The sequence below is a fragment of the Perca fluviatilis genome, chromosome 20 (assembly GCF_010015445.1).
Source record: "Perca fluviatilis chromosome 20, GENO_Pfluv_1.0, whole genome shotgun sequence".
In the NCBI taxonomy this organism is placed as follows: domain Eukaryota; kingdom Metazoa; phylum Chordata; class Actinopteri; order Perciformes; family Percidae; genus Perca; species Perca fluviatilis.
Window position 1 is genome coordinate 6562883 of NC_053131.1, and position 26383 is coordinate 6589265.

Genomic DNA, 26383 nt, shown 5'->3' on the forward strand with positions numbered 1-26383 from the left:
CATTATATCTTACATACTAAATCTTAGCATCAAAATATACTTAAACTACCAAAAGTACTTCTTATGCAGAATGAACCATTTCAAAATCACATGTATTATATTAATGGATTATATAACTATTGATGCATTAATGGGTTCATCATGTTATTGTTGCACCTGGTGAAGGTGAAATCAACAACTTATACTGCTGGGTAGTTTAACGTATTATCATAGATCATACTTAATTGTTATCATTTTTCCACCATCAACTGTCTCAACAGACGCAGATACAATGCAGCCACGACATGTATTGAGGTAAAGTTCAAAACATGCCCTTTGCAAAGTTTTAGGGGTTGTTTTAGCTGTGGTTTACCTGGGAATGTTGCAATACCAGACTACATAGCCGTCATGTGGAATCACCAACACCTTGGAACCGAAATATCACGTTAATCAGTGATCCTGTGAGTCAAGTAAATGCAGACTGATAGAAATAAGATGTCCAAATACAAATAAAATGTACGAACCCCCTGACTGAGTAGATGTGAACAGACGTAATATGTTTGTTCATTTAATTGATGTTTCATGTGAACGCCCTGCTGATTTGAAACTCAAGATTTCCGACTGTAATTATAAGAAAGATGTAGGGACTGAATGAACAAATCAGCAGCTCATCTTTTGGTCCCTTTCCAAGTGAGCATGCAGAGAAAATATATTTCAGAACCTAAGAGGGATCTGATCGAATCAACCATACATCAGATACAGAGACAGATGTACAGCGAGATGGAAATCTTTTATCAGATGAGAGGTAGTTTTCTAATTCCTTGAAACACAAATGAATGACAGTACAGAACAAAGCAGTGCAAACTAAGATTATAGGGTGGGTGAATACATTATTTATTATCAGTGGTAGGAGAGCTGTTTTTCTTGCTGCTGTGTCTTTCAGTAACAGTCTTCCACATGTTCTTTAGGGCAACTCGGGCCATGAGCAAGGTGATCGTGAAGTTACGTCGGTACCATTCCCTGAACATGAGAAGAAGAAGAAGAGAATTAGAAGAAGTGTGTTCAATCCAGTAATACAGTATGATTTAACAAATACAAACCATTTTAGATTTGTAAATGATTGATTTTTTTTTTTTTTTAAAACAAAGCATTTTATAGTATTTAATCGAATGGCCACAGTAGCTGCTAACCTTCAACATGAACAATACTGAAATTAGTGTGAGTAAATGTAGAATTGCATGATTAAATAAAGGGTTTTTGTACTGAAAGTACATTTGTATTAATATTGTTAATAGAATGAGCCAGGAAAGTAAGAATACCTGAGGGAAGAAATGTTATTCCTTTGATTTATTCTAACCTGAGATTATTAGCGCTGGGTACCGAATTCCATACTTTTTAGGCACCGACCGAATCGCCTCTGAAGTATCGAGTATCGAAAAATCCCTTGTCATTCAATTTCAATCCCTAAGTAGTAAATCTCATCCGCGTCAGTGAGCCAATAAGCACGCAACATGCTTCTACCAAGATCTAATAATGTTTGTGATTGGCTGTCTAACGTTACACGTCGTAGAGACACTCAGGAAAAACTCTACGTTACACAGAGACGTGTCTCACGTAGTAGCAACGGAAAAATAAATGAAAAGATTTGTGCCGTAATGTGTAAAATTTATTTTTGTTTTATAAATTTGGTATTGAAAAAAGTATCGTTTAGGAACCGTTATCGAAGTCACAGTATTGGTATCGGTACAGGTATGGAAGGTTTTTGGACGATACCCAGCCCTAGAGACAAGAACAAGAATAGCCCGGAAATCAAAAGGTAGAGTTTAACTCTCACATGCAGAAAAAAAAGAAAAAGAAAAGCAGTTGCAGAGGTGATGTGTGTGGGCAGTGAACGTCATTCTTTATGAAGGACTCACTGAGCTAAAAACAAGTCAGCCACTTTGTAATGCTAATGCACAGAAAGCTCTTCAAAGGCTGCGATGTTTGTTGCTCTCTAGGTGCAGTATATAACGGTCTGTTTCAGCCCACAGCTCCCGTGGAGGGAGATGTACCCCCCACCCATCCACCCACCCACCCACCCGCAAAACAACTCACTTGTTATAATCTGCGTGGTGTAGTCTGTTGGTTTCCAGGAAGCTCTTGTAAAACACCGCCATTTCTTCACTGTTCAGGGCCCGGGGCGTCCTGGGGACACAGGGGGGAAAAGTTAATATTCTCATCAAGATACTGTTTAAGTCACCAGATGTGACATAAAAACACATCAATGTGTACGAAAATGTCATTTTTGTTGTTTGTTTTTTACAGGGGTGAGAGGAGAGGGGGAGAGGAGGGCAAGGGGGAGGAGGAGGAGGTGAGAACAAATAAAGCACAGAGAGAAGGAGATGAAGAGGAAGGAGAGGAGACAGCAGGACAGAAGAAAAGAAGAACCGAGGGAAGGAGGTGAAGAGGAAGGTGAGGGAGAAAAGATGAGAAGGAAAGGAGCAAGGGAAGAAGCAAGGAAGGACAGAGGGAAGGAGATGAAGAGGAAGGAGAGGAGACAGAAGGAGGGAAGTAGGTGAGGGGGAAGAAAGGGAAGTAAGGCTAAGGGAGAGATAGGGAGAAAAGAGGTGGAGGAGAGTAAACAGATGTAAAAAGATGAGAAAGAAAGCAAGGAAGGAAGCAAGCAAGGGAAGAAGCAAGGAGGGACTGAGGGAAGGAGATGAAGAGGAATGAAGAATGGAGGGAAAGAGGTGATGAGGGAGGAAAAAGGAGAAGGAGAGGAGACAGAGGTAAAAGGGGAGGAAGGAAGGAAGGAAGGAAACAAGGAAAGACAGAAGGAAGGAGTGAAAAATAAAGATCAAGACAAATTTTGCAGACTTCAGCGCTCAGTTTTAAGGTTAATCTCCAACACGGCCTGACAGACTAAACTGGCTCACAAATTGTGAATACATTTGCAAAAGCCTGAGTTTTTTTATTTATTATTTTTTATTCTAATCAAGCATTTCATCTTGTACACAGGAGTGTTTACACTTTAATATATGTAGAAAAGCTGCAGATCCTCACCTTGCTCATCACGCACACTCAAGCCTTTTGCTTTCAGTGATGAAAAGATGAACGCATCTTTTTCCTGCAGACAGCATGAAAACGGTTCATTAGTTTTCTTTCTTCCGATTTTACGACACAAACAAAAAGACAACGATGACCCAGGTTGAATACAGACAACAGATCAACAGATTAACAGGGTTGGTCTCAGCGAGTCAGAAAACTTCTACAACAAATGGATGCACACAACAAAAATATTCACATTTAGGACAACTCAGTTTTCCTGTCTTTCCTTTCCTTTCTATCAGTGGCCGTATAGCACTCAACTTAAATTGGAAATGTGAAACAAATGCATCAGACCAGTCTTGAATGACCATTTATTAGAAGTCAGATTAGGCAGCGTAGGCAGAACCTCTATTATACAGAAGTATAACAATCATTTTCTAGAATACACAAACTAAAACATTTAAAAAGTAACACATTTCCATAAAGTAAAAATAGGTTTTTGGAATATCTTTGCTCAACAAAAAGCATCAAACTCAAGGTATTTATTTCCTCACTAAGTTTTGAACATAACTCTTTGCATAAGAAAGGGGACAATAAGGTCTACTACTGCACCTTTTGACACCTAATGCAAGGGTCTTCAACATGTTTTAGGCCAAGGACCCCTTAACTGAGAGAGAAACGGAGAAGGGACCCCTACTACATATATTGTATAAAATTCAGTATAAAAGTTGCATATTAAACTGGGCCTACAATTACATGTGGGTGGCCTAAAGCCTTTAGATTTTATAAATCATGTTTTAATGTTTGAATGTGGCACAGTCAATCCTTAGGATTAAGTTGGGCCAGTAAGCCTATAATCAATGTGTGGGGGTTTTGTTTTCAACAAAAAGGCTGATTAATATTTGCTAATAACATGTTAGATTAATGTTAAGACATTTAAATTTTTTGAAAAACATTCACAAAAAGTTGGTGGCCCCCCCTGCACGACGCCAGGCACCCCCTGTAGAAGATCCCTGACCTAACGGCAAAGCTTTGTGGTGCACTGCTGCTCTCTGCTGGTGGAAAGAACAACTTACAGCATGTAAGACATGAGAGCGGAGCATGCAGGACACTACCATTCACTGACACTTCCACATGTGGAGGCTCTGCAGAGGTCAGCAGCTCTGGAGCCGGCGGGGTGTTTGCTGATTCAGAGGCTTCGCTCTGTACCATCCTGTTGTCTAAACACATACACAGTAATCGTGGTACTTCATTTAGGGCTGCCAGTCGGAGGAAAATATGTGATATGCGATAAGGTTGTTGAATAACCTGATAACAATATTAATTGCAATACATAAACAAATATTAAAGTGTACTCAGTTCTGCATTTCTGCTGCTTTCTGTATTCTGCTAAAATACAACAAACTGCTTGTGGAATTTGAAACAAATGAAAGGAAAGCATTACTTTCATTGGACCAACTGAAAATTGAATTGAATATAAAAGGCACCACTTAAAAAAAAAAAAAAAGGTCATGGCGATAAAAAAAAAAAAACGGTATATTGTGCAGCCCTAACTTCTTAATATAATTTCTAAAGCAATGAGTCCATTAGCCGACTGATCCATCGACAGAATAATAATAATCCACAACAGTTTGATAATTGATTGATCGTTTCCACTATTTATTAAGCAAAAATGCATCCACTGAGGAATTGTTGCCTTTCTGTTTTTATTAACATCATAAATAATAAGATGTTTGGTTATTTTAGATTTTGGACATCAGTTGGTTTCTGGGACTTTTTTTTCTTCACAGATAATAAAATAATCATTAGTTGCTGCCTTATTTGAAATAAAGTTTAGTTCGTTGCAGCACTTTTACTTTCATTTCAATTACATTTAACTTTTTGCGGGTGTTTTTCTTTTCATCTCTGCATATTGTGATGGAGCATATTTTTGGTTATTATATAATTAGCATTTACTGCATTTTAATCACACTACTTAAATTAAAACAATGTTAGCATACAAAAGACTCGGAGACTGTCTTAAAACCAAAAATAACTACTAGAACTTCAAAATAAGGAAACTCTAAACTCTGTTCTGTAGATTATTAATTAATGAACTTAGCTTTCTTTATTTTGCCTTTGATTATTCTGTAATAGTGTAAAAGACAATACTCCCGCACAACCTCAGCACCAGGTTTACTGATATTTTTTTACATATGTGCAGGCAACATATGTTGTCTGTGATGTGTCTTTGTCTTGTTGTATATATTCCTAATAAAGTGAGGTTGTTTTTCCATAAACATTAAATGCATTACTTCTGTGCAGCAGAAGTTTAGATTACCTCCAGGGCCCCCAGCCTCCCTCCCAAGCCCCAGTAAGTGGCTCTTATCCTGGGTTAACATGCTCCAGGGCCCCCAGCCTCCCTCCCAAGCCCCAGTAAGTGGCTCCAAGCCCGAGTTAACCTGCTCCAGAGTCCCCAGCCTCCCTCCCATGTCCCAGTAAGTGGCTCCATGGCTAGTAAACAACTTTGTATATATACACTCTGCCTCAGTGTCCTGAATCAAAAAACACTTCCACCTTGCTGTAGCTGATGTTCTGCTTGGTCCAGAAGTCGTGGTTCCAGTCTTCTGTCTCCTGCCTCAGGTGTCTCAGACGTTTCTCAAGCTCCGATTCGTTCCCAGGGACGTGGTACACGATTGGCCGCAGGTTGGAAAGAGGGTTGGGTGGACCGATCCAGTCGTGCGTGGAGCTGGCTGCTGGTCTGAAGGCAGATCTCTACGTAGACAATAAAAACAAAGTCATTTGAGATGACAATATTATCGTATTTATTAAAAAAAAATCGATAATATTGTTCTATATTTGTGTTAGTTGAAAGAAAATTTCGGCAGAAAACTGCACTTTAAAATATAACGGTCATCCTTTTTTAGTGGTGCCTTTTATATTAAATTCAATGTTCAATTTGTTCAATAAAAGAATGTTTCCTTTCATTTGTTTTAAATTCAACAACCAGTTTGTTGCGTTTTAGCAGAATACTGAAAGCACACACTTTAATATAAATGTTTATTGATCCAAAGTAACATCGTTATCGCGATAATCAACAGCGTTATCACATATCGCATATGTTCCTCATATGGTGCAGCCCTAGATGACATGCTAAATTATCTGCAGTTTGGGGGAATCAGAGAAGGAAACCCATATTTTCAGACTCTGAAATCCTGACATGATCCATCACCTTTCTACGGTGGGTCTGAGAGCTTAACATCTTTAAAAAGAACTCTACACACTGTCAGACTCAGGATGGACAGTTAAAAAAAAGGGATCCAAATAAATGCAGAAGGACTGGCGATATGGTCTCTTTTATTCCACACGATTATCTTCCTTGTCAAAACCTGGCGCTTACATTACCCACAATGCATCTCCACCGCCAACCGTTCAGTTGGAGGTTTGTGTGTTAAAAGTAAAATAAAAGCTAAAACAAAAAAGGAAAAACTATTCTCCTAAAAAGTTAAATAATGTTTAAACCATTCTAAATTAAGTATTGCGGTGCTTCAGAGACGTCCCAGCCTTCAAATCATCTAACAGATACACAAAAAAATACTCACAAAAATCATACTATAATCATTTTAATATGTTTCAATGAAAATGAGAATAATGATACAAAAATGATCATTCCCTCAAATATTGTGAACCATATCGCAATCGCAATACCAGTCAAATTAATAGCAATTAGATATTTGTCCTCATATGGTGCAGCCCTAGACTGAAGGCCAGGGTGCCACTCTGCTGGTATTGTATCAGTCAATTGAAGAGTTGAATTTGCATAAACTGAGTAAACCAGGGGTTTTCAATGTTTTTTAAGCCAAGGACCCCTTTATCTGAGAGAGACGGATCAGGGACCCCCTACTACATATATTGTATTATGTTGGACATTAAACTGGGCCTTAAACAATGTGTTGGTGGCCTAAAGCCTTAATACATAGCTTTTTAAGTGCATGGACTGGATCTGTGGATGGCTATCTTAGAGACTACCTTACCTATGGGCCAGTAATATCATCATTGTTGTTGTTTTTCACAAATAGGCTGAATTTCATTTGCTAATAATATGTCTGATTCATGTTAAGACAATTTGGTTTTAACAATAATTTGGTGGCCCGCCTGCAGTAACTCTGAGGACCCCCTAGGGGTCCCAGACCCCCTGTTGAAGATCTCTGGAGTAAACAGTGGAAGTTTTGCACACACAGAAACAGACGGAGGTCACGTGGATTAAATAAACAGCTGATCAACAGGAACCCGCTTATCATTTCAAAGCAGACTGTGTGATGAGGTGAGCAGCGAGCCAGAGAATACGATGCAGCAGGACTCAGACACCAAAAACAGGTAGAAACATACACACACACACACACACACACACACACACACACACACACACATACATACATACATACATATATATATATATATATATATATATATATATACACACACACACACAAGGGTTCAACATTAGGGCAGACAAATTGTAACTGGGGTGTCTGGTGGTCGTCCCCCAGGAAACTTTGAGCATCAAACGCTTCATTTCCTGCATTCTGATTAATTTTTCAATTTGGGCCTTTTCTGCATGCAAATGTCTTTATTCATGTAAATATAAGTATGATTAAATAATGAATCTGCTGTATTGTTCAAAACCTTCTGAAGATTATTATTATAACATTACTCATGTTTCGGGATGTTTTTTTTTTTTAGGAATTATGCACGTTAAAAACAAATATTTGCTTGCCACAGCATTTACCCCCTCTATGTATAAACGTATTTATATCTATGGGTAGAACAACTGCACTGCTACCACTGGTTCAGTCAGAGAATGTGAACTCATGTCAATGTTATTATTAAAGCGGTCAGAGGGTTATCTTATCAGTTTGCAATTTAGGTAATGTTTGTAAAAAAAAAAAAATGCAGTTTCTTTAATACAGGGTCATACTCTACTGAAGTATGTCAGTGATGGAATGTAACTAATAAACTACTCTACGTACTGTAGTAGTATTTATTTGGCATATTTAGTTACTTTGCAGATTTGGATGATTAATACAAAATATAACCAAGAAATAAATGAGGATGTATTAGTATAGGTTAAGATTACCAGCAGTATTAAAATGTTTAAACAAGCTCCACCTTTACCAGCTGCTACATTATAATGATGAACACATTCATACATCAATATAACCCAGTAACATAATATATATATGCTATGATTCTGGGCCATTCTGCACAATGAGCAACATTACTTTTTAACTGTTGGTATACTGTTGTATTGCTTTTGTATTTTGTACACTGGTATTGAATACTTCTTCCACCACTTTGAAAGCATAACTTAAATTTATAATGGAGTATTTTGATTTCTTTTTTTGTAAATGCATGCATATAAAATTAAAACGTGGCAACCACCATAGCAACAGTACCATGGCAACACACACACGCTGGTGTGATTGTAAACGAACTGCTGAGGACGTAACGCTTCCTGTAAGTCGAATATTCAACATGGTAGCTTTTATATTCGGTATGTTTTACGAGGAATTATGATTTACGAACCTTTGGTGTTTTATCCGGTTGGGTTGCCAGTTTGGAGCTGCACTGCCGAATAGTCAGTGCTGATAAACTGCATGGAGGAGCGTGGAGGGTAAAAGGACTGAACAACCTCCATGTTAAACAGCCCGCTGTTGCTGCCGCTGCTTTGGACGCCATTTTAATTAACCCAAAGTAAACTGCAGTTTTAAGGAGAGTCAGTAGCCGTTACAGAGCAGAGTATCCTCGTGTTAATATTATCCAACAGAGTACTTCAGGGGAGTTCATGTCGGTGTCCTTCTGGGTGAGCACAGCCGTTTTCTGGTCACTCCCACAACGAAAGGACGGGCTCCAAAATGTTACCGGCACAGCCCGTGATTGAGCCAGTCGGGCGGGGTTTCTTCGAAACCATTTCTTGTACAGTACCAGTCAAAGTTTGGATACACTTTCCCAATCAAGTGAATGGGTAAGTGTGTCCATTCGCTTGAATGCTTTGTGCTATGAAAATCGCAAATGCATTATTGTCATAATGATTATTATTATTAATATTGTTATTATTTACCTAGGGTAAGGGAGGGGGAGTATAACAAAAATGTACAACAATATCCAAAGGTATCAGTGTAATGAATACAAAATTCAATAACACGTACAGAAGAATACAAAGCATTTATTTTGATGCATTTTAAGTGAGCCATGTGTTACTTTGCAAAACCTCGTTGATTAAACGATTAAATAAACCGTCCACATTTTGCTATTTTTCATTTCTTTAGGTAAAATCAAGGCGTGTAGTAATGCAGGGCCACCTTCACTGAATGCGTCCGTGCTCCAGCGGCCAGGTAAGGGGCCCACTTCCTGACAGAGGGAAAGGAATATAGAAAGATTTGTTTTATTATTATTATTCTTTTTTAAATATCATTAACAGTTTGATCGTTGGTTATTATAACACAGATGCTCTATTACGATCAAATAGGCTACAGGTAGAATGCTAATGATAAGTAATTACTGTTCCTTGTCAGATCTTTATACTACTTTTTTAAGGATACTTGAATACAACACCCGCACTAGCCGCTACGTATCGGACAGCGGCACAGCCACAATATCAAAATGGAGCACACCCATGTTGGACGACCAAAACTTACACGACGTCAAAACATAGCTAAGTCTATCACCGGCAAAATGACACGTTAATGCTTTTTATTCTACGTCGACGTGTATTTAATACACGTCAACTAAACACCGATTAACATTTTGTATTCGTCGAGATAAACAAACGCCGGTTAAACGGGTTTATCCCCCCCCTCAAAGGAGCGAAGAGAAACTCCGCGTTAGTTCGTACGCGTGAGCTGGAAAGTAAGGTAACGTTAGCTAGGTAGGCTAATGTTTAGCTTTAATCGGGGGAGGTGCGCACTTTTCCGCAACAGTTCAGATGGCTGTACGCTGGCTATGCAGGTAAGTTAAGGGTGGAACTATTAAAGTGACAAAGCGGTGTATGTGTATTAAAACCCCCCCAAAACCTGGAGTTATCCGGCCAAAAGGTGGGGCCGAGTCAGGTGATGATGATGATGATCATCAGTAGCAACAACAATAGGGGCATGATGTCGGTGCAAACAGTGTTCGGTTACAGCTTTTTGGGGTCCAAAGTGATTATTAAAAACAATCTGTAAGTTTCAGTAAGATATTATTTCGTAAAGTAAGTTGTTTAAAAGCGAGAGACGGCGGAGGAAGCCCCTCTGGTAGTGTGTGGGAGGGGCGACACCAGCCCAACCGCAGTCAGTCAGTCGCTCGGTCGCTCGTTAGGTGCTGAAGCTGACCAGAGGAGCACCACCGAAATCTCGCTCTTATTTTTTTTAAGGGGGTGGTTATCCATCTGGATGCCACTTTGCTCCACGACCCGCCCTGCTGTGGCCGATGGAAACAGACATCCGTAGAGATGTGCGCGCATGTATTCGGAGTTTTAAAAAGGTGAGGAAATAATGCTCTGTGTGTGTGTAGTTCAAAAAAAAGAAAAAGAGAGAGACACACACACACACACACACACACACACACACACACACACACATACAGGATATAGCTGACAGGAGATGCTTCAAGGTGTTTTGTGTGAATCCGGAGGTGTGGTGCGTTATGTGCTGGTTCTGATAATCGGTCTCCCGGCAGGGCAGATATACCTTCGCAACCAGCTGTGCCAAATAGGATTTTGTATGTTGACATAATGCGCAAAGCCGTGCAGGACCGGTGCATGCAGCCATGCAGGAAGGTGCTTGGACGGTTTTGGGGGAAGATTTAAAGCAAGGATGTTGGGGGTGCTCGTTGCATGTTACCTCCAGTCATCTGCAAAGACATTGTAAAAGAAGAAATGTCATAATCAGCCGAGGTGCCCTGAAAGCATGATGTGGTTGTTGCATATGAGCACAAAGCCCACAATGTGATGTTTTGTCATCCACAGCACCAATCCACTGACTGGAATAGACAGGGTTATGTTATCAGCATTCCCTAAATTACTTTTTAAAATATTTCTTTTTACAATTAACACTTGCAGATGTCTGCAACGTAAAACATATTTTTGTGTTTCATTTTTTTTTTTTACCTCTGTTCTTAATGCTGTGTGACTCATGGGAGGGAAGATTCCTACTAGCAAACCTATTCTTAGCTTCATCACATCAGACTCCCTTCCTTTTCTTGTCTCTCTTGGATCAAATTAAGGGATGAGCTGTTTTTGCCAGGCTGGAGTGGATTTTGCTCAGATTATCCTAATAAATACTCCCGATTTGCAAGCTGTGGTGCCGGCATGCGTCCATACATATTCTGGAAATGCCCAGCCCCTCGCCCTCCTACATAAAAGTACTTTAGGGAATGCTGATAACATAATCCTGTCTATTCCAATACATGTTATTGGTGCTGTGGATAACGTAACAACATATTGTGGGCTTTGTGTTCATATGCAACAATCACATCATGCTTTTAGGGCACCTCGGCTGATAACGACAGCCTGTCTCGTGACGCAACCTTCTCCCCTGAGCCATGTTCTGTTGCAAAAACTACAACCGTACGGTCCTTATCGTAATCCTTAGAGTATGACTGTTCACCATGCAGATGTAGAAAGGTCTTTAATGTGGCCGTTTGTAGATTGATGGGAAGAATTTACTACTCTTTCTCTCTCTTTCCTTTTCTTTATTCCTGTATAATATATTTGAATGCTGGAGGTGGTTCATCATTTCAAGCTAGAGGTTTACATTGTGATTATGGATGAATTACTGATGGGGCAGCAGCCCCGGGGGCCCGAGTGCTCCAGGTCAGAGCCTCTGTGTGCGTGACTTCTAACATTAATGTTATAATGTCACAGAGTTCAGTTAAAGGTAGGAATGTCCTGATCACGATTTTTTGCTCCTGAGTTCTGATCAAAGTATTTTGATATATATATTATCTGCCCACCTTGTCCAATCCAGTATGTGTTTATTTTTCCCATCATATTACAGCTACACACGGCATTGAAATACAGTAAAATTAGTAAAGCAGTTTAAACCAGAACAATAGTATACCTACGCCTAAAAAAAAAAAGAATCTGTGTCTCAGGCTTCCTCTGATGGTTTCCTATAATATTTGTATATTTTGCGGTAGTATTTTGTATAGTATCTCTGCTCAGGAGTTGTCAGTGTGGATCTGTAATGGCAGCAGGCTTTGCACAGGAGTCAGACAGCCTCTCTTCATCTCCAGTGTGAAGTGAAGTTCAGGGGCAGCTTTTGAACCAACAGCAGCATGAGAGACTTCTGGAAAGTCTGCAAAGGGTTGCTAAAAGACAAAGAGACGCAACAAGACTGAAAATGGATGCAACGCAGCTACAAAGAGATGCAAAAACGGCTACAAAGAGACAACTACAACCCGACAAAAACAACACAAAGATCCGAAACGACTACAAAGAGACACGCAACAAATAGAGACACAAAATCACTACAAAGAGATGCAAAACAACTACAAGGAGACAACGCAACTAGAAAGATGCAAATCGACTGCAAATACACAAAACTACAACAAGACGCCTTACAACACAAAGATGCAAAACAATTACAGAGACCCGCAACTACAAAGATATACAAAATGACTATAGAGATGCAGAATTACTACAAAAAGACACAAAACTACATATTGATGCAAAGTGACTACAATAAGACTAAACCACTACAAAGACAGTCAAATGACTGCCCCACTGCCACACCCTTCTCTTTAAAACGAGCCTGCTGATGATGACCTGTATATACGGAAGCTTAATACAACACCAGAGGCAGAACTGTCTTTACCTCAAGGTACTGACATATCTGAGAACTAGGGCTGCAACTACTGATTATTTTAAATTTTGAGTAATCTGCTGATTATTTTCTAGATTGATCAGTTAATTGTTCAGTCTATAAAATGTCACAAGTTCCCAGAGCCTTAAGGTGACGGCTCCTGATTTCTTGTTTCATATTAAGGTTACAATGATTCCAAACAGAGAACGCAGCAAATCCTCACATTGGAGAAGCTGAAGTTAGTAAATCTTTGGCCTTTTGGCTCAAAAGATATATATAATTTAGCCGCTTAAAAGGGAACCCTGTTATTAATCTGACTAAGAAACGCTGAAGACATATAATTCTGTTCTAAGTAGTGTTGAATTGGGAATACATTTCTCAGCTCGAAGGCACTTGTGACACACTTTGACATGCTTTCTACACGAGTGTGGACACTCGCTGAACTGTTTCCATATTTTGAGCGTTGGTCAGTTGGTGTCCCGCTCAGTATGTGAAGCCTGATTGGCCGGTTGGATCCTGTTTACGTGGAGACATCCCCATCATGTGAGCCGAGGAGCCTGGTAGAAACGCTCAGCCATACTCTGAATGGTTGTCATGTGGGTGTTCTTCTTGTCGAGACGAAATGTAGGCTATCCTCATTCATTTTCTTACATGATTTGTAAGGGGTACGGATTTCATATGAATATATTATGTGGGCATTTGTTCTTGCCTCGTCTTAAGCTGGGTTTTCATGTGATTCATTTGGAGTTAAATCTAATAAGAAAAAAGTCAAGAAAAGACATTTTTACTCGCATATCAATCACCGTTCAGTCATTAGAGGGACATATTTACAGCGTCTGACAGGCTGTTTATAGCACTGTTTATGGATGTGGGGTCATTGTGCCGTAGTACTCTGCTTGTTTTTTGTGATTAACTTCATTATTATTTTTTTAAATACAAAGCATCCAACTGGCAACATCTACAAATCACCCCCCCCCCTTCCATCATCACCACCCACCCAGACAAAAAATAAGAAAACATGTCACAGTAACTACAATATTCAAGACCATTCAATAAAAAGAGTATCAAAATAGACACTACACCATAAACCAAATAAACATATGCATAAATGACAGCACCATAAAGGCCTTTTTACGGTTCTCTGGAGGCGCCACGCAGAGCTTTCCCCGTAGCCTACGTAAGTGGCCTGATGTTTATACTTGTGTGTGTCTCCTCTGTTCTTTCTGACCACGGTGGGAAATCTGTAGCAGGAAAAGTTAACCCTCCTTGATTTCATGTTGTTTATGGAGAAGAAATGAGTCGGGGGGGGGGGGGAAATGCAACATTACTACTACTACTACTACCAAGCCACGGCCGGGCGTCGTGTGTTGCTGCGATGTGTACATTTTTGGTGCACGTCAGACTACGGCGTAGGGTCCAGCATGATATCTCTGTGCCCGAGTAGCAGTGCTTCGGCTGTAGCCTACTTCCACCCAATATAATCAACATCTGCCTAGGAAATGGTCTAGTCTTAATCTGCTTTTTGTACTCGATGTGAATACGCAGGCCACACAAAGTAATTAGTTTTTGTTGTTGTTGTTGTTGGGTCACTTTTACTCACAACATGCTAACCGGCAACATAGGATTTCATTCACTACGCTAAGCTAAGCTAGCGGCGGGGTTGCCGGACTAAGCAAATGCATGCACTGAGACAAAAATGCGTTTGCCCTCCTATATAAATATAGAGGAGACGGTGAATAACCCTATTTCAACAAACGGTGGCGTATTCCTTTAAGCCCATCATACACGTCTCTACCCCGCACAAAGCTTCTTAGGAGCCCTCCAGAAAGTTCAGGTGCTTTCCCCATTTTCTAGTATTGGCATCCAAGTACTCTGCTTTTTAATACTACACTCACCTAAAGGATTATTAGGAACACCATACTAATACTGTGTTTGGCCCTATCCTATCAATATGGGCCAACATTTCTAAAGAATGCTTCCCGCACCTTGTTGAATCAATGAAGGCAGTTCTGAAGGCGAAAGGGATTACACCACCACCACCACCAGCCTGCCCAGAGGTAACAAGGCATGACGGATCCATGTTCTCATTCTGTTTACGCCAAATTCTGACTCTACCATCGGAATGTCTCGACAGAAATCGAGACTCTTCAGACAAGGCGACATTTTTTCAGTCTTCAACTGTCCAATTTTGGTGAGCTTGTGCAAATTGTAGCCTCATTCTCCTATTTTTAGTGGAGATGAGTGGTACCCGGTGGGGTATTCTGCTGGTGTAGCCCATCCGCCTCAAGGTTGTGCGTGTTGTGGCTTCACAAATGCTTTGCTGCATGCTTCGGTTGTAACGAGTGGTTATTTGAGTCAAAGTTGATCTTCTATCAGCTGGAATCAGTCGGCCCATTCTCCTCTGACCTCTAGCATCAACAAGGCATTTTCGCCGCTCCACAGGACTGCAGCATACTGGATGTTTTTACTTTTTCAGACCATTCTTTGTAAACCCTAGAAATGGTTGTGCGTGACAATCCCAGTAACTGGGCAGATTGTGAAATACTCAAACCAGCCCGTCTGGCACCAACAACCATGCCACGCTCAAAGTACCTTAGATCACCTTTCTTTCCCATTCTGACATTCAGTTTGGAGTTCAGGAGATTGTGTAGACCTGGAACACACCCCTAAAGGCATTGAAGCAGCTGCCATGTGATTGGTTGATTACGGTAGATAATTGCATTAATGAGAAATTTAACAGGTTCAATTAAATTTTATTTATAGTATCAAATCATAACAAGAGTTATCTCGAGACACTTTACAGATAGAGTAGGTCTAGAACACACTCTATAATTTCCAAATTTCCAAGCCCCAACAATTCCAGTAATTCCCTCAAGAGCAAGCAGTAACTATAGCGACAGTGGCGAGGAAAAACTAGGAGGAAGAAACCTCGACAGACCCAGACTCTTGATAGGCGGTGTCTGATGGGGCCGGTTGGGGGTGTGATGAACAGTGGCAATAATAGTCATAATAAAGATAATGGAACCGTGACTACAATGGTAGTCGTTGTAGTTCATGTCATAGCAGGGCACAGCAGGGCGTTACGGGATGTAGCGTGGGACAGCAGAGCATGGGTGGATGCAGTGGACGCGGCAGGACGCAGCCGGACATTGCAGGGAATTGCAGGGAATCGCAGAGCATAGCTCTGCGAAGAAGAAACGTAAGGACTCCGGGGAGTGAACTCCCCAGAGCTAGGTTAGTAACAAGCATTTCTGGGACAAGGATGCACACAAAAGGAAACAAATGAAAACAGAGATGAGAGAGCAGCTCAGTGTGTCATAGGAAGGAAGGAACTTCCCCGGCAGTCTAGAATTATAATTGCATAACTAAGAGAGGCAGGTTAAACAGGTGTAACTAATAATCCTTTAGGTGATTGTATGTACTGTTTTGATTTAGTGGCTCTAAACCAGTTAAACAAACCATGTAAATGCATGTGTAAAGAGTAACTCAACACAGTCTAAAGCGCACTGAATTATTTAGTCTTCCTCTTCAGGTTAAAAGTTTCTGTTGCACCTGTTGAACCAAATTTAACAGTAAAAAAATAAATAGGTTTTGGTTCTCTGTTTTTAGACATGTTTTTGATTTAATAAAGTTGTTATTATTACTGTGAAACACACATAGTACACTTCTACATCACTGCAGCAGGGTGAAATCAGTCAGCAGAAACAAGATTTTCTTTTCAGCAGTTACTCTTAAACTTGGATTCTGCAACTCTGTTAGTTGCTAGAAGGATTGACCGCTTGGCTGATATATTGCTGGATAGTAGCTTATTGCAGATAAATCAGTATCGGCACAATTTTGAGGGGGTAATTAAAAAAAAAAAAAAGGCCACACCTTAAACTGTAAAGCATCCCATTTAGTATTTATATTTGTCACAATATTATGTAAAAAGATAATGGTTGATATACTGGTATCAGAAATCGGTTACAGTTTGACGAAAAGGCCACAAGGAATTAGGAGCAAACCTTTTTTTTTTTTTTTACAAATCGAACCTGCACCAAATTGAACATTGCAGGTTCAGTTTTACCAATGACGAGAAAGTTCCAGATAGATGAGGCTGGTTAACATTAGCTCAAAAGTGACAGCACAGTGGTAGAGCGCCAGGATTGCTCGCACATTAAATGGATTAAATTTCATGTTTAATAACCCTTTAGAACCCAGGCAGCATTTCTGACATGTTAAGGATGACAGACCTGCCTGCAAATTGGAGATACAGCACTTTATCCTTTTTATGGGTTGTTGTTTTTTTAGAAGCCAGTGGGCGACTGTCTCCAGTGCAACATTACAGCCATTGTGGTTCTATCACAAGGTTCTACGTTTTAACCGAAACGCAGACACGTTGTTGCTTTTGTTCCCACTGAAGATGCAGAGAAAGATTTACAAAAATCAAACTTTTGTTTCCAACACAGAAATGCCGCATTATTTACATATCAAGTAGCACGTAAGAACAGGGCTAATAGCATTTACATCCGACCACGTTGTCGTAAATTCCTTCCGGAGTTGGTGGAGATTTGAATGTTTGGTGGAGGTTGCAAGGTTTTTTTTCTTTATGCCTGCTGCTTTGGCAGGGATCCAGACATTAGTTGGAGGTCCTATTCAACCAGTGATGGCTGGGAGTATCTGAAAAGAAACCTTTTGAAGTCATTCTGGCCCGTAGATAACAATGTTGGCTCTGCTGAGGCTCTGCTCTGGATTGTTGCTTATTGTTCTGACTCTCCTTTCATGCTTCCTTTTTTTTATTCTTCCCCAGCCTGTTTGGGAAGCCCTTTGATGGTGGGAAGAGGATGGACCATGGCGGCCCACAGCAGCAGCAACATCCCATGGAGCAGCAGCAGCAGCCATACCACCCGCAGCACCCCGCCATGATGCGGCTGTACGAGGTCCAGAAGGAGGTGGCGTCCCTGGGCCCTCAGGTCTGCACCTTCAGCGGCCTGCAAAACGACCGCGACTACAAGCGGCTGGAGCGCGAGCTGACGCGGCTGCTGCTGGAGGTGGACCAGGTGGACACAGAGGGCAAGGCGGAGCTGCAGGGGGCGCGCAAGAGGGCAGCCCAGGAGGTGGAGGGCCTCCTGCGCTACCTGGAGGAGAACGCCACCCATCCGTCCCGCATGGCCATCGAGGAGCTGAGCAACGAGGCGCGGCAGCTGGTGGACGACCGCGTGGTGGCGCCCCAGCGCTCGGGCGGCGCGGCGGAGATCAACGACGAGCTCGTCGACGCCCTGCAGGAGATCGTGCTGCGGTTGACCCAAGTCAAGACCGAGGGGCGGGTGCCGCTTCGCAAGGCGCGCTACCGGGCGCTGACCCGCATGTGCGCCGTGCAGGACGTGATCGAAGGGCGCACGCAGCAGCAGACCCTCTCCCTACCGCTGTCGGGGGACACCCACGAGGCCGTGCACCGCATCAACCAGGTGATGGTGAAGGTGAGCGTGGCGCGCAGTCAGCTGGTGGCCCTGCTGATGGGCCTGAGCGGCCGGGACAGCTGCACCCACCTGTCCCGAATCCTCACCGAGATGCAGGTGGAGCTGGACGCTCTGGATGTTTCCGGGAACGCGGCCATCCGCAACTACAGGAAACAGGTCGTGGAGGAGATAAACGGGCTGCTTAAACATCTGGATCTGGAGGTGGAAGGAGACGACACGCGCAGGTAGGCATCACTCAAAGGATGGATCACGGCTACAACCGTTTTCTCTATTTATCGAGTCATCGTTTTGGTCTATACAAATTCTGAAAATGAGTTCAAGTTTAAGATGAAGGGTTCAAAATGTCTTGTTTTTTTTTGTAACCACCAGTTTAAAACCCAAATATATTTAATTTGCTGTCATGGGAGACTATATATATCAACATTATCAACATTTACAAGAATTATTGGCGCTTTTGCTTAAAAAAAAAAGAAGACCATGATAGAAGATTATCCCGATTATCTTCTGTTGACCAATAGCTTCGGCTCTAGTGCAGCTGTTCATTTACATAAATTCTTTTCAGCAGGAAATGCCACTCTAACATTTTCTACATTTCAAAGTATGAAGTCTACACTGTGCTGTCCTTATACAGTGAGTGTAGCTGATGTTACCCCACATCTCCAGTAGCCTGGGTGGTAGACTGGAGGAGGACATTTAGATTTGAATCATTTTCCCCTCTCAGGAGTGAATTAGACTCCCATCACCAGAGAAGCACTGATGGCAATAATACGCCTACCGAGTTCTCTGTTATGTAGAACAGCAGACTCCAGCACTGACTCAAGGACCACTCCACACAGTTTTTCTTCGCGCTGCCTAGTTTTGGGCCTCAATTACAGTGAAGGGAAAAAGGTTCTTTAAAGGGGTGATAGAATGCAAAACCGATTTTACCCTGTCAAAGTTGAATAACGACAGTTCGGTGGGTAAATAGGACATACATAGAAGCTCAAAATCCCATTGACACCCCTTTACTATGAAAATCTCATATTTTGAAACTGCCGCTGAAAACGGGCGAATCTCAACAAAGCTGGAAGTTGAAGTCAACCTCCCAAAAACCGGAACCTTTGTCAGCCCATGGGTGTATTAAGAGAACGGTCACGCCCCAACATTTACATAGGCTACACAACTGACCTGAGATCAGGTAGTCTTCTGAATCTAGCTAGGTCAGGCAGATCTCTGCTATTCCATTACAAAATTCAATTCTGAAACTTTTTTATGCGAGAAATCAGCTATGTAAAGCTCAAATATGGGCCGCTTTACGAAAATGTATGGCTAATTGCAAATTTTGTCCGACTGTGTGTCGGAGTTCAGCGCCGGTGCTGCCTGTGTTGCTGCCTCGCCGCCCGGCCTGCCTTCCTTCACAGACCCCGGCCTGCTGTGAGGTAGATGGAGCTGCGTCACGACTGGCAGCCCACGGAACTTCATACCCGCGCAAAGTCACCGTCTCTTGGGCTAATGACAACCAAATGCCCCTGCCCTGACAGAGATCCAGGGCCTGCAGCTCCCCTCTTCCTGCTAGCTAAATGCCCGGTGTATGTGAGTGAGAGCGCGGTCAGCGAGCTTGTTACGCCAGCTAACTCTTACCACAGGTTTCAGTTACTCTTTTAATGTGTGTAATTATAATGTGTTGATGTTGTATACGTGGCGTGACAAAATTCAAACTGTAAATATACTCGAATTACGACCAAAAATGAAGCTAACTATCTGTGATTTGTAGCTACACAGGTAGCTAGGATTGAAGGGACAGTTGCAGCTAACGGAAGCCCTACTCTTCACAAATATTCATTAATTTGAAATCGGACACCGTTGTTAACTTTATAAGACATTTAGCTAGATGTTGTATACGGCGTGACGAAATTCAAACTGTAAATATACTCGGAATGACGCCGAAACTGAATCTAACTATCTGTGATTTGTAGCTACAAATCTACATCCAACCGCAGGCTCTGTCAATGGGACTCGCGGACAAGCGGAGTTTATTTCCCCAATCGTTTGTTTAAATAACTTAACACATTATAATTACACACATTAAAAGATTAACTGAAACCTGTGGTAAGAGAATGCTGGCGTAACAAGCTCGCTGACAGCGCTCTCACTCACATACACCGGGCATTTAGCTAGCAGGAAGAGGGGAGTTGCAGGCCCTGGAGCTCTGTCAGGGCAGGGGCATTTGGTTGTCATTAGCCCAAAAGACGGTGACTTTGCGCGGGTATGGAGTGCAGTGGGCTGCCAGCTCCAAGTACCTCATAGCAGGCCGGGGTCTGTGAAGGAAGGCAGGCCGGGCGGTGAGGCAGCTACACAGGCAGCACCGGCGCTGAACTCCGACACACAGTCGGACAAAATTTGCAATTAGCCATCCATTTTCGTAAAGCGGCCCATATTTGAGCTTTACATAGTTGATTTCTCACATAAAAAAGTTTCAGAAGTGAATTTTGTAATGGAATAGCCCGATAAACAATGTATAACTTTGCAGTGTCTGAAATATGAGTCTCCCATGTGTTTCTATGTAGTTTTCTCAAACCAATCAGCACGTAGCTCATTCGGAATATTAATGAGCATACCATATTTGGAAGAAAAGCTCTTGTTCCACATAGAGCCATATTCACAGGGTAGTTAAGGGCCTAATAAAATAGCATTCGGGCAATTTTCAGCCCAACCAATGTTACATACCCTATTAGGAGACCTTAAGGAACAGTGTAAAATACCCTATATAATCATTCTATCACCCCTTTTAATTAAGTTTGTTTGATACATTACGCACTAAAAATAAATGCATCTTAATGGAATGGAAAATGTATTTTAATGTTTATTTGCTTGCAAGACCTGCCAGAATAAAGAAATAACGCCTTTCTATAATAGAATTCTACAGTAGAGTATTTTGTTATAGTACCTACGGACTCTTGAGCATACCATGGCTTTAAATATGATGCTACTTGACCTATCTTTTTATTTTGGTGGTATTAACTGTGATTCTCTGGCTGGTGTGGCGGGGCTGCTTACAGAACCCTCAGCTTGGCACAGCTGGCGCCACACTGCAGACATTTTCCCTGCTGGTGCAAATCCTTTCACTGCAAACAACCTACAGATCATTCAAATATCAAGAAGCTAATTTTGTTAGGTGAAAAACTAGCTATGGGGTGGGGGACTCCACTGATTTTACACATCATCATCATCATCATCATCATCATCATCACACATCAGTTTACAAGTGTTTGGAAGTACGACTGCATAAGTAAAAAAAAGTTGTAATAAAAACCTTTTGTGGCTCGGGGCTGCATTAACTGCTACTAGCATAACACACCGGAATCTTCAACTAAACCGTCTGTCTCCAGCCGTGTTGCATTGTGGGTAATGTAGGCTAGGCTCCAGGTTTTGACGAGGAAGAAGAATGTGTGGAATAAAAAAAGACCATATTTCTGGTTCTGCTGCATCGATTTTAATGCTTTTATTTTTAAACTGTCCATCGCGACTCTGACAGTGTTACAGTATTGCAGTGCTAAATCAGTAGGATTTAGGACTCTCCCATCTAGCGTTGAGATCATATATCGCAATCAACTCTCTCGCACCACGCAGTTCAAAGTACGTATCACAGCTACGGTAGCCTTCACGCTTCAAAAAGAAGAAAGTCTTTTTCTTTTTTCAATATCCTTTTTTCTTTTTCTGGGCGAAAAGACCACCCACACCCACACCGGCCGCCGCTGCCCGCTCTGGCCGCCGCTGCCCGCTCTGGCCGCCGCTGCCCACTGGTCCAACTAACCTGTACGGCGGGCCACAGCAGCCTGTTCTTTCTGAACATTCATCTCTCCCCCGCCCCCCGAGGGCCGGTGGTCTACGAAATTTCCCGGTAGATTTATTTTTTTTGTCCCACTCCGCCGCAGAATGTATTAAGATAACATGTGGTCCTCCATGTTTCCTTCTTCAAACTAGCTGGGGGCGGGAAGCTACGATACCCATTAGCAGCATTAGCAGCACCTGTGAGTTTATCATGTGACAGCGAAAACGCCAAAGCAGTACGTCCTGTATGTCCCTTACCGGCTAACGTATTTCAAGTTCATGCGAATACAAATGGAAATTTCAAGCCAATAGGAATACTTGGAATTGATGGTGGTGGTAAATATTCATGAAAAAGGACAAGTTGGTGAACGAGCAACACAGATTTTGATAATGAACAACTAAAAACGTTACACACTGGACCTTTAAGGATTATGAGGACACTGTGATACAACATTTTCTTTCAGTTGTTTTAGGTATAATTATTATGCCTACATTTGTCTTATATTGATATATGTTGGAAAATATCCATACATATCAGTGTTTTCCCTAGTTTTGTGGAAGAATTAGGTGCACGTATTTAGGGTGTGTATAAGCATCGTTCCTCAAGAAAATATTACGCTTTTCAATAATACAAAAAAAAAGCAATTTTGTGTCTCTTTGTAGTCGTGTTGTGTCTCTTTTTGGTAATTTTTGTGTTGTTTGGGGTTGTTTTGGGTCTCTGTGGTCATTTGGCGTCTCTTTGTTGTTGGCTTGTGTCCCTTTTGTGGTAGTTTTGCGTCTGTTTTTCACATCATTTTGGACCGTTATTATATCCATATCTGACTCTAAAAAGTTGTAAAAGCTAGAGCAGATAATAATAAAGAACACTTAAAAAAGCTTAAAGACAAAACTTGCTAAAGAAGTCCAACTGCAATCATTAGATCTGAGAAAAGTCTTTTAGAAACATTAATTTGGCTTAGGTGCTGGCCAAAACGGCTTGGGTGCTGCACCTAAACTTTATAATGGCAGGAAAAACTTTCACAAAGAAACTTTCCCCCAGACCTGCTGTATTAGTACTAATACTTGGGTGCTGGAACTAGGGATCGACCGATACTGTTTTTTCAAGGCCGATACCGATTATTAGTAGTTAATGAGACAGATAACCGATATTTGGGACCGATATGCATTTACAATTAAAATGAAAATCTTTAAATCAAAATTAAGATTTTGGAATGTTACAAACTCCAACACATTTTATCCATTTTCAAAAAGTTTCTGTACCCGAAATTTGGGTTTCTTTCAAACTAATTGTCAAAAGAAATAACGTGGATGGTTCCATACAACTATTACTCTTCACAAGTAAAATAAATGATCACTTCACTCCTTTCATTGAATTTGGGTGTTTTATAAAATGTTATAGCATTGATAACAATTTAACCAGAACAGTGGAAAAAGTGACAAATGTTGGAAAAAGCGACAAAAAATTTGAAACACAAACAGTTTTTTAATTTTAAAATTTTGACCCAGAAAAACAAAAAATTGCATGGTCGACGGGAGGACAACACAAGGGTTAAGCAATTAATTAATAAATGAGAAACTTTCAACGTACTAGCCGGTAACAGAGAGTCAGATAGTGTTGTGGGCGGGACATTAAAGGGATACGCCACCATTTGTTGAAATAGGGCTTATCACAGTCTCCCCTAGCTGGAGATAGGTGGGCCAACGCATTTTTTGTGCATGCATCATTTTAGTCCGCTGCAACACTAGCAGCGCCACCGCTAGTTAGCTTAGCGTAGTGAATGGAATCCTATGTTGCCGGTTAGCATGTTGTGAGTAAAAGTGAGCCAACAAAAGACAAAAAAACAACCTAGTTACTTGCAGTGAGACAAAAAATGCGTTGGCCCACCTATCTACAGCCAGGGGAGACTGTGATAAGCCCTATTTCAACAAACGGTGGCGTATTCCTTTAAGTCAGAATCCGAAGCAGAGGGACCGACCCAGAGCTGTAGCCAAGCCAAAGTACAACACTTTTTAATTCATTAACTTTGTTTATCAGGCAAATACAACGCAGATACAGATGATCTGCAAACTGCCAAAAAAGGGCCTGATAATCGGCCAGGGCCGAGAATTAGTCCATCCCTAGCCAGAACGGTGCTGATTGGGATACTACAGCTAGTAATGATGTATGTTACAGGTTTTTGTCAGTTTGTGGTTGACATCGACTCACTGTTTTTGTTTCTTCAGGTACGACTTGGGGCAGAACAACTCCATCCGGGAGATTGAGGCGGTGCGAGCTCACGTCTCCCACCTGCGAGACGGCGTCCTGCGGCACTGCATCATGGGGGATCTGAGCTTCAGGCCCAAGGCCGAGCTGCAGAGCCTGCTCACTCACCTGGACCAGGTGGACACGGGCAGAAACCCGTGCATCCGGGAGGCCCGCCGGCGCGCCGTGGTGGAGGTCCAGGCCATCATCACCTTCCTGGACCTGCGCGAGGCTCTGGCCCGCCGCCAGCCGGGCCCCAGCGAGCACCCGTCGCACCGGGCCGTGTGGCTGGTCCTGGGCAGCCTCTCGGACCTCCAGGCCCAGGCGCTGGGCTTCGACGGCAAGCGACTCGACAAGAGCTACATGATGCTCGAGGAGCTGCTGACCAAACAGCTGTTGGCGCTAGACGCCGTGGACCCGCAGGGCGACGAGACCACCAAGATGGCGCGGAAGCAGGCCGTGAAGTTTGCCCAGAACATTCTCAACTACCTGGACATGAAGACGGACGAGTGGGAGTATTGATGCCATGTTGCTAGACCGGCACGCCGGATGGGACGTCGCTGCAGGAAAGAAAGGAGCTGATAATGTGTGTAAATTTAAAAAAAAAAAAAAAGAAAAAGAAAAAAACTGGTACGTTATCATTCCACGGGCTGTACATATTGACTCAAATCCCCAGAATGCACTGCAGCAGCGCTTTTCTTTTGTCTTTGTGGTAGTTGTGGCCGAACCTGAGAAAAACATAGAACTCCTTTTTTTTTTTTTTTTTTCAAACACTTTTTTTGAAGATTTACTTTAAAAAAATCTCCATTATGTGTGCCTGTGTCTGTGTGAGTTGTCATCACCGTGTGTGTGTGTGTGTATGTGTGTGTGTGTGTGTGTGTGTGTGTGTGTGTGTGTGTGTGTTGTCGTGTCCTCCCAGACTGCACTTGATTTCGATAAAGTGTGATGGATTGCTTAGCAGTGGTCTGGCCTGATTTAATCTCAGTTGCTAATGGAGTCCGTCAATGCATGTGTTAAATACAGTGACCTAATTATGAAGTCGTCCACGGCTACCGCCTCGGTCCAGATTGTGATACCTGTTGTACTGTGCTGATTATGGGCGCCAAAAGTTAAAAAAAAATAATAATAATAGCCTAAGTCAAATTCCTGGAGCGTTTTTATTTTGGTTTTGCTGCAGTTTTGTATTGAAATCAAATTTGGTTTGAATGTATTTGTCAAATCAGATGGTGTGAACAAATGGGAAATTGAGAGGGATTTTTATTTATTTTTTTTAGAGGCAGCATCAAAGGTGCAACATTAGAAGCCGAGCTGTGGAGTTCGCACAAACATTAAAGTGGTATTGAAGCCAGGCAACCTGTGTTGGAACAGTTAGGAGTTTGCTTTATTGATGTGAGGTCACTCTCCACTGCTGCGTGATCCTGTTTATCCCCCTCTGTGTCTCTGGTAGCGCTCCAAATTTCACCACTGGTTGCGGCCAACAAAAAGTCCTGCAGACCACAGCTGTCGTTGGCGAGCTGTCACACGACGAGAAATGCAGATGAAGTTAGCAGTCGAGATTATACGTTGTGAGGATGTTTTGAAAAGATAAAAGTACCTTTCCCCTCGCTGTTTGTGTCGCTGTTAGTCGGTAATATGTTTGTTGTGACTGTATGATCGTGCTAGGCTATAAATGGATCAGGTTTTTTAAAATTCAGAGATAGAAGAAAGAGGAGGAGGTGAATTCTTTGCTGCTTTTTGTTTCTACCCACTGCTTTCTACTGACTGGGACTGTGAGAGGTCCCCGGGGAGAGGAAGAGGAAGAGGATGAGGAAGGGAGGCTGAGGCGCTGATATCCTCTGGATTGACACATCAAGGCTGAAGCTCACAGGGCCCGGCAGTCGGCTCCTGTGCGGTACGGAGCGCTGATGGTAATCGCGGTCGACAGAGCCTTCTAGAAACTTCTCGAAGCTGCTGCTCGAGACGGTGGGAGGAGAGGGAAAGGGGAGAAAAGGACTGGAAGAGAAAAGTCCAAAAAAAATCTCTGTGCCTTTTTAGTTTCACCCTTT

General features: G+C 42.0%; 2 protein-coding genes across 9 annotated transcripts; one reads left to right on the forward strand and one right to left on the reverse strand.

Moving 5' to 3' along the window:
- Positions 1–849: 849 nt before the first annotated feature.
- LOC120548699 (cytochrome c oxidase assembly factor 8) lies at positions 850–8870 on the reverse strand. Of its 2 annotated transcripts, XM_039785116.1 has the most exons (5): positions 8572–8870; positions 5563–5760; positions 3012–3085; positions 2074–2163; positions 850–999 (listed from the first exon to the last, which is right to left on the reverse strand). In XM_039785116.1, exons 1-5 carry the CDS (start codon positions 8722–8724, stop codon positions 870–872), a joined length of 645 nt encoding a protein of 214 aa, XP_039641050.1. In that variant the 5' UTR covers positions 8725–8870; the 3' UTR covers positions 850–869. The 2 variants fall into 2 exon arrangements, with proteins under 2 accessions (XP_039641050.1, XP_039641049.1); XM_039785115.1 differs by lacking the exon at positions 850–999 and having other exon boundaries at positions 2139–2163; positions 3022–3085; positions 8572–8863.
- bag5 (BCL2 associated athanogene 5) lies at positions 7304–24941 on the forward strand. Of its 7 annotated transcripts, none has more exons than XM_039785109.1 (5): positions 7304–7362; positions 9315–9380; positions 10397–10506; positions 17617–18510; positions 24320–24941. In XM_039785109.1, exons 2-5 carry the CDS (start codon positions 9357–9359, stop codon positions 24858–24860), a joined length of 1569 nt encoding a protein of 522 aa, XP_039641043.1. In that variant the 5' UTR covers positions 7304–7362; positions 9315–9356; the 3' UTR covers positions 24861–24941. The 7 variants fall into 7 exon arrangements, with proteins under 7 accessions (XP_039641043.1, XP_039641045.1, XP_039641047.1 ...); XM_039785108.1 differs by lacking the exon at positions 7304–7362 and adding an exon at positions 8463–8502; XM_039785113.1 differs by lacking the exons at positions 7304–7362; positions 10397–10506 and adding an exon at positions 8450–8502.
- The last annotated feature ends 1442 nt before the right edge of the window (positions 24942–26383 follow it).